Source organism: Cololabis saira, chromosome 21 (assembly GCF_033807715.1).
Source record: "Cololabis saira isolate AMF1-May2022 chromosome 21, fColSai1.1, whole genome shotgun sequence".
Lineage (NCBI taxonomy): Eukaryota > Metazoa > Chordata > Actinopteri > Beloniformes > Belonidae > Cololabis > Cololabis saira.
In genome coordinates this window covers 9,189,395-9,202,351 of record NC_084607.1, presented here as the reverse complement: position 1 = coordinate 9,202,351, position 12,957 = coordinate 9,189,395, and the positions used below count along the sequence as shown (strand labels likewise).

Below are 12,957 nucleotides of genomic sequence, written 5' to 3'. Positions count from 1 at the left end.
CATTCATCCATTCATTCATTCATTCATTCATTCATTCATTCATTCATTCATTCATTCGTTCATTCATTCATTCATTCATGATCGGTTGCATTCATATACAGATTTTTTAGACAGTTATCAGGGTATCAGAAGGCAGAGTCATAATGATCCGTCAGATTATTATGTCAGAAAATCAGAAAATTTTGTCTTTTAATTAAAAGAAAGAATGAAAATACTAAACATTTCTATGCCAAAGTTTGCTCTCGGTCTGATGGATCATTGTGACTCAGCCTTCTCCTGGTCAATGGTTTCTGTAGTTGGCAGTGTATTTTTCTCTTCAACGTGTTTATACATGAAAACATGAGTGCGTGTGAGGATTCGGCAGAAAACACAAAACAAAAAATCACGTCTGCGTTGCCCTAAACAAGGAGTGGGTGAGGGTTTAGCTGGAGAACAATGTTCGTGGTCCAATTCACCCTTTTGCAATTCTTCCCTTGTAGTTTCATCTATCATTTAATAAATCAATCTATTAATAAGACAAATAAAAGGGTTTTTTCATTGACAGGAGGACCACGGGGGACTGTTCTCTCACCAGGTAATACAATAGTCAGATTACTCTGCCGTTCTGGTGAATCACTTTGTGGCATGGTGTGGGAACAATCATCTCTTCTTGAATGTGAACAAGACAAAATACAGTAGATGATTGTGGATTTTAGATGGGGTAAGCATAGGTAAACACTGTTTCCATCGTGAGAGTTGAAATACAGATGAGGAGGAGAATAAATACCTTGGTGTTTTCCTCGACATCATACTGGACTGAAGATGAAGTAGTGATGCTGTGTGCAAGAGCAGAGCAGACTCGGCTTCCTGAAGAAGCTTAGGTCCATTAGTGTTTCATAAGATTATATATATCTATATATATATATATGCTCTAATCGACACTTTAAAAGAGGATTTTTATTTCTTTGATGTCAAAGTAAGAACAAACCAGTGCTAATTCTCACAAACTTCACTTTTCTCTGGTTTTTTAGCTTGTTATGCTTACTTTTTAAATGTAAAAATACCAAACTGAACTCACAGTAGTAATCATTTTTCATGTCACCAAATTTTTACAAATGTATTAATGTTATTTTAAAGGTATACTAATATATCTAACTTGTTACTAGGGTGATTTGAAGATACATATACATTTTTATTTTGTAATATTGCACCATCATTGTAATTGTATTTTTGTAGTTGTGTTTTACTTGACGAATATATGTAGTTACAAACAGTAACCACCAGAGGGCGCATTCTTTGTATGTTCTCAACAGAATGCGAAAGTTTTACACTTTTAATGTCATTTAAAATATACAGTTTGGTTTCTGAGTGCATATTATTATGTGTTTATGACAGCATTTCAAGATAAACTTGGTGTTCTTATATGCATTAACAGATAATTTAAAAAAGTAAAACAATTGCTCCATAGTTCTTGTAAATATACAAAGATACTTATTTCTCAAACTATTTACCTTAAATAATGTTTTTCTCTTTAATATACACATTTCTAGTGTTTTGCATGATTGACAAGTACAGCTGATGGGATGCTTTGACAGCCAAACCCAGACTGACTCTTTACTTGTTAAGTTACATTTTCAATATAGTAAAATAATAACTGAATAATATAGAAAGGTGACGATAAGTAGTGGAATAGTCATGGAAGCAGGCCTAACTAAATGTTGAATGTAAAATTATCTTGACAAAATCCCACCCTCGTAAATGTGTACTATATTATACTCACTTTTTTATTAATGTTTAAAATTACATATGTTATAATCAATTAAACTTCTGTTTGTTCTTAACCCTATAATGCCGTTTGTATCAAATTTGATAGGATACATGCTACATAAAATTACCAGAATAGAATAAGCTTTATTGGCCAAGTATGAACATGCCAGACAGGGAATTTGTCTTCGGTTGTTTCGCTCACTGAACCCAGATTTAAATAGTTGCAAAGAGTAATAGACAAATGGCTCTTATTAACATATATACCATTTTTTTTTAAGTGAAAGGTGCAGCAGTATGAGGTAGACATGGTTATTGCATTGTTAGTGCATTGTTACAGCATATGATTGTGGTTATTATTATTATAATTATTATTATTGCACATTGATTGAAGACAACTTTTTTTTTTCAAAATATAATAAACACTTACAAAATGAGTCATTATTGAATATGTAAAACTTGAAAGGGTTAATTCACTTCACTTAGGTCAGTTCGGGGTTACTACAATGGAACAATAACACAAGACGACTACGTTTTACTACGGGATTCAAAATAAAGGTTTTAAACCTCTCAAGAACATAGAAATATATACATAAACGCGTCATCGACCGCTGCTGCCTCTCGGCGCTGACGAGCCGTGGGGCCGCCATCTTGGAGCGGGCACTCGCTCCACTAGTGTCATCTGTCAGGCTGGTGCAGTTAAGTGTCAGTGCCTCAGTCATAACTCGCAGAATACCAAACTGATTTTCACGTTTTCACGTTTTCACGTTTTTCTTACATATAATTCGGCGTATTTTAATATTCATACTAGGCTTAACAGTAATAGAATATTCTGGCATGTGAGTATGATAGGTAGGCTATTTTGCAAGACACACAATATATATATATTTATAATACACACACATACATGTAAAAAAAACAACTATATGACAGAGAAGCAGAAGCAGATTGTGTAAAACTCATCTATTTAATAATATGAAGAAACAATAATAAACATATATCCATATATATACATTTATATATAAATATATATAAACACACTATGGAATGCTGTTCAGGAAATTAATCTTTGAATATATGAAATGAAACAACAAGATTAATTGAAAGAAAGATTAATTTTCTGAATGGCATGCCATAACACACATATGGTTTCAATTCAATTCAATTCACACTTTATTAAAGAAACATCTCGAGAAGTAGTCCATAGTACCATAAAGAATTATACATATAACATACACGATATAAAAGAAAACAACCTATGATATAAAAGACAACAAAAACCACAATACAGAAGACTTAAAAACAACAGTGATACAAAAAGAAAACAGTGTCATGCGCAAGTGTAGAGACATGAACGCCAGTGGTTCCACGTAGATGTGAACCTGACTGAGCTGAGTGCAGGATTCATTAAGCAGGTGATAATGCTATTTAAAGAGTTAGATACTCCACCAACACTAACGAACAGATGACTGGCATTTATATATATATACATATATATATATATATATATATATATATATATATATATATATATATATATATATATATATATATATATATATATATATATATATATATATATATAGCAAACCATATTTACACATATGCTAAAAGCCCTGAAAGAAGAGCTTCTTTCTCATGCTCCCTTTCTGCAGGTCAAGAGAGGTGAGTTTGGCAATGTGGTTTAGCCATTTATTTTTTTTTAGATTTTTTACTTTATTTTTTTTTTTATTATTATTATCATTTTTATCCCTGGTCGCAATTGTTCGCCGATTTGTACAGGAATACACGTCCCAGTGCTCTGGCATCTTCAATACTGTTCTGTCTGTCTGGTAGGATGACCGGACCAAGATGGCGGCCGATGCTCAGCGAGCTAAGATGCTTTTGTTTTGAAAGGTCACGAGTCGGTTGGTTTCCTGCTTCAGGCGTTAACATCGTTTCAAGGACAGTTTAGACTCGGTTGCTCTGTTAGATCCACATTTATTGACACAGTTATTCCCCAGGTAAGATGTTTATTCCCCCCTCGAATCTTTCAGTCACGTTAAAAGCGTAAACCACGTGTTTTTTTCTGGGACTACAAGTTGGCTGTGAGGCAACGTGCCGTGCTAGTTAGCCACTTAGCACGCTAATGCGCTAACAGATGGAAATGAAGTTGACAGTTTGGGTGGAGATGTCTGCTTTAATACTGCTCCTGCTTTAATCCCACTGCTCTAATAAGTTGATCAAATATATATGTATTTTTTATTGGCATGATTTAAAAGAAGCAGAAACTAATCACGTTAGTTTAAGCTGGTTAGCAGCCACGCCGTGGTTCATTGCTGCAGCTTCCTGGTGAAATACTGAGTTTATTTTACATTAAAGTGGTTTTCTCAGATGGTTTGGTCCCATTAAAGCTCTTAAAATACTGCCTTTTGGGTGTGTGATAAAAGGAGACGTGTCAAACGTTTCCTGGGTCAGGGAGGATCTTTCCTACTTAGGGATTTGCTGAGCAGAGACTTAAATTTGAAGCATTTAAGCCAACTGTCAACCAGCATTCCTGAAACATCAGGCTTTTAATGCTAAGTAAAAGAACAAAAAAACATGTACAAGACGTAATTTTGTCACATGATGAAATCAAACCATTTGTTTAGTAGATGATGTCCATCTTATTTGGATGTCAATGACTAATAAGGAATTTCAACAGGTAAATTTTTGGAGTTTTTTGTCAAGATGAATTGGCACTAGCCTTAAAAAAACTTGTGATGCAACCATGATTCATATTCAAATAAATTAATTTCCTTAACATCTTTTTTTTTTTCGTTTTTAAGTTTTCAGTATTATACAAAAATGGTTGTTTTTTTAATGGTCGCGCCACATGATATTTCATAAAATAGACATCAGTCAAACTTTGTATATTATGATGGAAATATAAATACAAGTGTGTTGCAATCTTACACACTACAAGACAGTTCAGAAATCATGCCAGATAGGGCAGAAGATTGATTTAAATACATTTAGAGTGATTTCAAATAAGTTTTCAAAACAAGAGTCATGGTCGGACGGTCGCATGCCACATGACATTTTGACGCTTAAAACGACAACAAAATCCCAAATAACTAGTATTTTTTTGTAAAATTCAAGTGAGTCCATATGTGGGACAGGTAGGTCATATATATGGTATTTTCTTATCCATTTAAACCTTTTTTGAATTGAAAAAAATCTGTTTTTCAGAAAATATAGGCGTCACGTCATTGACCCCAATACCAAACCAATGTTCCTGTTGCAACTACACATTCAGAATATATTAGAATCCTAACCTTTAACATCACCATTATTTATTTTTTTTAGATATGTGTAACATTTCCCCCTTAATGATGGCTTGTTGTTTCAGCAAATACTCTTTGAAGCATTTTAGCCAACTGTCAACGAGCTCTGACACAGCTACAATTTTAGTGAAATATTACGTTTTTAATGCTAAGTAAAAGAACCGAAAAAACATGTACAAGACATAATTTTCTAACGTGATGAAATCAAACCATTTGTTTAATAGATGATGCCAATCTTATGTTCCTGTTGCAACATACAGTACAGACCAAATGTTTGGAAACACCTTCTCATTCAAACAAATGGGGAAGTGTGTCCAAACTTTTGGTCTGTACTCTACTTTTTGACACGATCAGAAAATATTTGAATTCTAACCTTTAACATCATGGTTATATTTTTCTTTTTAGGTATGTGTAACATTTCCCTGGATGATGGCTTGTTGTTTCAGTAAATACTCTTTGAAGCATTTAAGCAAACTGTCAACGAGCTCTGACACAGCTACAAATTTTGTGAAATATTACGTTTTGAATGCTAAGTAAAAGAACCAAAAAAAACATGTACAAGACATAATTTTTTTACATGATGAAATCAAACCATTTGTTTAATAGATTATGTCAATCTTATTTCCAAAACCAATGTTCCTGTTGCAACATACTTGTTGACACAATCAGAGTATATTTGAATCCTAACCTTTAAAATCACATTTTTTTAGGTATGTGTAACATTTCCCCCTAATGGTGGTGTGTTGTTTCAGTAAATAATCTCTGCACCCTTGTCCTCCCTTTTATTTTGGTTTTGCTTCTTTACTCTGCTTTGATGCAGGTCCCACGATGGGAAGTGCACGTCTCCTCCTGATCCCCATATTGCTGCTCCTCCTGGCCCTTCCTGTCTCCAAGGGACGTTACAATGATGACTTTGATGATAACGAGGACCTTGCAGACTTTGATGACAATGATTTTGCAGAGTTTGAAGACATGAATGATGATTTAACAGCTGAAGCAGAAACTGCCCCCCCGCCACGTGTTTCCCCATCCTCACAACCTGAAGAGGATGAAGACGAAGCCACCGTGGAGCTGGAGGACGGCCAAGATTTTGAGGACTCGGATACTCAGGTACGCAACCTTTTTCTTATTGTCTTAGCTAATTTAACGCAATTTATACAACAGATAAAAACTTGATAGTCTTTGTAATGTATACTGTATCCTTTTTCCTAAGGATCAAGACATGTACAGCAAATATGACCAGGAGGAGTTTGAGGGGTTTGGAGACAGAGAAAAGACAAGCCACTCAATGAAGGACCCTCTTATAATCCACACGGTAAGCCAGGCTTATTGCTAAAATCTTCTCATACCCCTTTTACACCAAGCTGGTTCCAGGGCTGGTGCTAGCGCTGGTGCTAGAGCCGGTTCGCGGTTGGTTCTAAGTAAGAACCGTTTGCTTTTACACAAGCTGGTGCTGGCCAGAGAGCCACGTCATTACGTTACTGTATACGTCACCACTACTCCCCCTCGTTTCCATCCCTACCCTGATCAGGAAGCTGAGAGCCAAAAGGTTTTTTAATTTCAGCTGTAGCGCTGTTAATATGGCACTTTATTAAGTTTTAATATTTTTTTCAGGCTTAAAAGTAACCTTTAAGATCCCCTACCTGGGCTCAGTTTATCCAAATAACGCCTGTTAAGAAATTTGACTCGAGAGCCGGCAGCCCCGGGGCACAGCAGCTCCTCAGCCGGCTCACCCTGCGCCGTCTTCCCGGGGGAGAAGACTGCAGGTTTGTTGAGAATTACGCTGGATGAAATAAATCATTTAAGAAGATAAATGTTGGTTTAATAGATGAAATCTATCAGTTGTAGCTACGCCTGAAATTACGGCGCCCGTCGCCGCGTACATCGACGCAGAGCCTACGGCGTAGGTTACGTAACCTACGCCGTAGGCTCTGCGTTGGTGTAAAGGTGTCAGTATGCTTCTGCGTCACACACACGCAGAGCACACGGCGCAGCCGTGACGCCGTCACGAACCGTTCAGACTTCTCCGTCTCTCCATTTGGTCGCGGTGCAGTACCCCCCGCGACCACTAGTTAGCGATCTTTTTCTGAATGGTTTATCCGACTTTTTCCGGTCACAGTGAATCAAAGAGACAAGGACAACTATTGTGCAAAAAACCAAAACAAAAAAAAATCACATATAAACGAAGAAAAGAGCCCTGGAAGTTCACTACTGATTCAAACCGGAAACCGGAAATGCTTCGCTTTCAAACGAACCAATCACAGCCCTCTCCGTCTGCGTGTGGTCGGCGTCTCCTCGACGCGTAGTTACAATTTTCGGGAGGTGCACGTCACTGACGGCGCATGTGACGGCGTGTCCTCTGCGTGTACAAAAACCACACGCCGTAGACACGGCGTCGTTTTGACGCAGAAGCATAATTCAGCCTTAACGCGGAACCAGAATCGCGGGCTGGGACGCGTCCCCCGGGGCCAGGAACCCGCCGATCGAGCGGCAGCCTCGTGTCCAAGCGTCCCAGGGCTGGAACGCTTCCCCGCGGGCTTTGACGAGGCTGCCGCTCCATCGGCGGGCACGGAGCCCGCCGACGTTACTGTTCATGGATTGTACCGTAGACCACTGCTGCTTCTGTTTTACATCCATTATTAAATAAATTCATGTAATAATAAAAGAGTCTGCTAACTTAACCGCCGTCTTCAACGCACCGTTGTTTAAAAACGGCACTCTTCCGTGTTTATTCTGCTTTGGTTGTTCAGTAACACCGTCCCTAGCCCTGTCCCCAGCCCCAGACGTAAAGCGTTTCTAGACCTGGCCCAGCAAAGACCTGGGGCTGGTGTAGCACCAGTTTTGAGAGCCAGGAGCCGGTGCTTAGGCTGTGTAATACCAAAGAACTGGTGCTAAGTCTGGCTCTAGCCCAGAACCAGCCCTGGAACCAGCTTGGTGTAAAACGGGTATCACAGGGTGCTTGCACAAGTCTTGAAAGTCTTAATAAGTATGGAATTTTGAAACACTGTTTTCCAGACCTTGAAAAGTGTTGAATTTTGTGTGAAAGTCTTAATAAAGTATGGGGAAAAAATGTATGGTAGAATTTTACAGTATGCTCAAAGGCATTGTGAAAATGTGAAATTCATGTACTTGTGATTTTCATGTTTTGAAACGTTTTCATCAGTAAAAACATAATTTACTGTGAATAATGCATTCATTCATTGAATACTAGCCTATAAAAAATTCTAACAAACATTTCTAATAAACACAATTGGTACAATCTCAACCAATGAAGTAGGCAGTAGACACACAAGTATACAAGTACGTAAGGTTAAGGTCTTGGGAAAAAAAATATCAGTTTTAAAAAAGTCTGGGAAAAGTCTGGAATTTTAATTTGGAAAAAGAGCAAGCACCCTGTATCAGTATTAAGTGTCATGTCATGCAGTTTAAATGTGCAAACAGTTTATTCTACATGCGCTTTCAGTTTTTGAAGTTGGAAATAACAAGACTAAGAGAATCTGCCACAAACATGAAGAACAAGTAAATTGAGTTATGGTCTAAGGCGATGAAATTTGTTTTGTACTAGATGGACCCTGAATCTGTTTCAGGAGACTTTTGTATTTACTTTTCCTTCTTCTCTCCAGACGTGTGCTGACCGTTAGGATTTGAATGTATCCAGACTTAACATTAGTGTTGTCTCCTTGTTATCAGATTTCTGAGGATGGATTTTAATAAAGGTGACCTTTATCATTAACGCTCTATTCTGATGCATTGAAGAAATAACTAGTCTGATGCATCTGCTTCCGGCGCTGACGAGAGCAGCGGCCAATTTAGTAGCTCCGTCTGTCTGTCTGTCTAGATATACTGGTGTCTTTGTATGTCCATTTCAGCAGTTATTTGTATAATAATGAAATGCTTGTAGGTGACTAAAAAAATTGCAACTCTTTATATCTGCAGGTTCCTGCGCATCTTCAGAACAGCTGGGAAAGTTACTACATGGAGATCCTGATGGTGACCGGCCTCTTGGCCTACATCATGAACTACATCATCGGCAAGAACAAAAATAGTCGGCTGGCTCAAACCTGGTTTAATTCCCACAAAGAGCTGCTAGAGAGCAACTTTGCATTAGTGGGTGAGTTATTTCATTTTCATGTTGTATCTGTGATGCAGCTGCGGTGTGTTTTTGTGGGCTTTTTGGTGTTTCCTTGTATCTAATAGTAGGTCTTAAGTACTTTTATTATGCCCTGAGGGGCAATTTGTTGTACAAATCATGTAAAAATAACAGGTTAAAACCAAATGTCAGAATGACTTGTTTAAAACGTCTGGCATCAGGGAGAAATTAAATATGTTTGTTGTGCATTTTGTCAAACTGTGTCTGTGGCAGCAATGTAAATTATTTAAAAGAGGGGGGGTGGACTGAACCTTCTTAATATTCCTAACTTTGTATAGTTTAAGCTCATCAAGGTTCACCCCTGTGCTCTTTCCACACATCATCACATTGTTCACCAGTGTATTCTTATTGAGTGAGAGAGTGATCCAAACTAACAAATACAATGAAAAGTAAGAAAACATTTAACAAAACAAGAATAAAGCATCCTCATAAAAAGGCTGTCAACATCAAAACTCTGAAGCCTACTATAAAAGTACATAAACTGATTAGCTTTTTTTTTTTTACTAATGGCATCGACACATTGTTAAAAATTTAGCTAACCATTAAAATTAGTGCTTACATATTTGTACCGGTGCACAACACTATCAGTTGGCATGAAATAAATGTGTGTAATTGTGAATATTGTGTATGTCCAGGTGATGATGGTACCAGTAAAGAAGCCGTGAGCACTGGGAAGCTGAACCAGGAGAATGAACACATTTACAACCTGTGGTGCTCTGGACGCGTGTGCTGTGAAGGCATGCTCATTCAACTTAAGGTGTCTACCATTTGATATTTTATTCATTAATATTTCCATATACATTAGCGTTGTTAGTGTTCCTGAATATATAATAATTGAATGCATTTGTTGCTTTCTGCAGTTTCTGAAGAGGCAGGACCTGCTCAATGTTTTGGCCAGGATGATGAGGCCCGCGTGTGACCAAGTGGTAGGAATCAGCCTTGTAGCTTTCTAATATGCATTCTTAAAGAGGTTACCGTATTTTCTGGACTATAAGCCGCTACTTTTTTCCTAGGTTTTGAACCGTGCGGCTTATACAAAGGTGCGGCTATTCTGTGGATTTTTCTTCCACCGCTCGGGGCGCTCTAACCGGAATTAGAATCAAAACTAAGACAAAATAAATGCAAAGAAGAATATGCTACTTCTTCTTTAGCAGATAGAAGTAGGTAGAAGCAGATTTCAAACAGATAAATAGATAAATAAATACCGGTTATTTTCTCTTGGTTCAGTCCAGTTTTAATAAGCAAAGTTGCTGCCGTGTTAAAAGGATCTATTTAAGTACAAACATGTACATCATTTACACTTCAAAATCCTTCTGTACATGTAGTAAATATCTAATCTAACAACATAAATATCTGCGACTTGCATATCTTTTTTTTTAAATAAAAGTGGGTGCGGCTTATATACAGGTGCGGCTTGTATATCTTTTTTTATTGTTTTTTTTTTTAAAATAGAGCGGGTGCGGCTTATATACAGGTGCGGCTTATAGTCCAGAAAATACGGTAACTTCTCTGAGTAATGTTTTTGAAAACACTGTGTAACCAGCTGCGTCTGTGTGTTTTCAGCAAATCAAAGTGACTCTAAATGATGAGGACATGGATACTTTTGTGTTTGCTGTGGGTACCAAGAAAGCCATGGCTCGGATGCAGAAGGAAATGCAGGACTTGGTGAATATTCTCTTCAAATCTCCTTAAGCTCTTTTCTTTTTTTATGTATATACTTTTCTTACTATATAATTCAATATTATAATTAGTGCTCCATGTATACAGTTTTTTCTTATCCAGGGATTTGTTTTTTTTTCACTGGCAATATTAAAAGCCTAAAAAAAGCCAATGGTCTTTCTTTTTCTGTTTTTTTCATAGTGTGAGTTCTGCAGTGACAAGCCAAAGTCGGGAGCCAAGTATGCGCTTCCAGACTCTCTGGCTATTCTTAGTGAGATGGGCGAGGTCACAGATGGAGTGATGGACAACAAGGTGAAGTCTTATCTTTCCGTATTCATACCACATTCAGTTTGGTAATAAATGGCCTAAATTAGTATAAATTCATTTTAAAATGCAGCACCGTCATATAAACTATACCCCTGGATCTGTTTGTACTTTTAGATGGTACATTACATCACCAACCATGCTGACAAGATTGAGTCCATCCATTTCTCAGACCAATTTTCTGGTCCAAAAGTTATGCAAGAGTAAGTATTTATTCATTTATTTATTTATTTGTTATTTGTTTTCTAACCTTTCCTTCCTTGTACAGTTGTAAGCATTTTTTTCGTTGATGTGAAAAAATATTGCGTTGTTGTTTTTCAGGGAGGGTCAGCCACTAAAGCTGCCTGAAACCAAGAAAACACTGCTGTTTACATTTAATGGTGAACATTTTCTCCCACGCTCTCCTGTACATCATGGTTATAAATTATAATGGCATTTTAAAGGGTTTTTCAATGTACTGAATGCTTTTGTTTGCAGTGCCTGGTATGGGCAACACGTCTCCCAAAGACATGGACTCTCTGCTTCCTCTCATGAACATGGTGATCTACAGCATCGATAAAGTGAAGAAGCTGCGTCTCAACAGAGAGGTGAGTGTAACGCACATGCTCAAAGTTCAACTGGAGTTTGAGCAAGCAAAGAAATGGCTGTCAGGATTTTCTGCAAATGTATCTTTCTTGTCTTTTTTTTGTGTATCACTTTTCTTTTGTATATTCTATTAAATAATGTTTAGATTACTCTCTTGCCTGAACATTGTCATCCATTTGTAGAGAATATTCACCAAGAGTACTTACAGGGAAAATTATGTTTGTATGTTTAGGGCAAGCAAAAAGCCGACAGAAACCGGGCCCGTGTGGAGGAGAACTTCCTGAAGCAAACTCACGCTCAACGGCAGGAAGCGGCCCAGACACGGCGGGAGGAGAAGAAAAGGGCTGAGAAGGAGAGGATCATGAATGAGGAAGACCCCGACAGACAGCGTCGTCTGGAGGTCTTAAATGCAAATTCAATGCAAAATTTCCTCAAAGTTTATTTCACACACTACTTATAATGACAAAGAAAACAAAACTGGAAAGACACCAAAAATCTTGGCTCATTTATTTTATCTTTTTTATTTCTTCTGCCCCCCAGGAAGCCGCACAGCGGCGCGAGCAGAAGAAGATTGAGAAGAAGCAGATGAAGATGAAGCAGATCAAAGTCAAAGCCATGTGAAGCATCGCTATGGACAAAGACCTACAAGCACATATACATGCAGTGCTCAGCTCAGTTTCTCTCCTGCTTCTCCCACCACAGGCCACATCTCCAGCTCACAGACGCCGGCCGTACGGCTCCAGAAAGACATGCTGTTTCTCTGGGTGTGTCAGCCTCAGCTGTTTCTATCACTAACCACTCCATGTGATGTGACTAAACCTTAAAAGACTGTGAATGAGCAGCTGTTTTCAAATGTGAGGGTTTCTTCACCATCAAATCTTTCACCTCCATCACACCTGGATTTTTCTTTATGATTAATTAAAGATCTGTTTGAAAGTTGGACAGCTCTGTGAGCTTTTTAAACTGAATTTGCTGGGAAAGGAATACACTATTTTGTGGTATTGTGCCACGTTTTTAAAGGACTGAAATGATTGCTCTACTTCCACTGGAAATTTTATTAGCATTAATATAATCATTAAATGATAATTTCAAAGAATTTTAATGTATATGTGCTATGAAATTTGTTTCTTGCAAGCTGTTTGTACTGGAAATCTGAGCAAACAATAAAATGCACTGTAGTCGGTTGGAGAA

General features: G+C 37.7%; 1 protein-coding gene across 1 annotated transcript; it reads left to right on the top strand.

Annotated features, from left to right (window-relative positions):
• The first annotated feature begins 3,620 nt into the window (after positions 1–3,620).
• On the top strand, positions 3,621–12,957 carry ccdc47 (coiled-coil domain containing 47). The gene is made up of 13 exons (XM_061712473.1): positions 3,621–3,746; positions 5,869–6,158; positions 6,262–6,363; positions 8,985–9,159; positions 9,834–9,955; positions 10,059–10,124; positions 10,762–10,863; positions 11,059–11,169; positions 11,299–11,384; positions 11,503–11,561; positions 11,659–11,768; positions 11,999–12,166; positions 12,307–12,957. Exons 2-13 carry the CDS (start codon positions 5,877–5,879, stop codon positions 12,385–12,387), a joined length of 1,464 nt encoding a protein of 487 aa, XP_061568457.1. The 5' UTR covers positions 3,621–3,746; positions 5,869–5,876; the 3' UTR covers positions 12,388–12,957.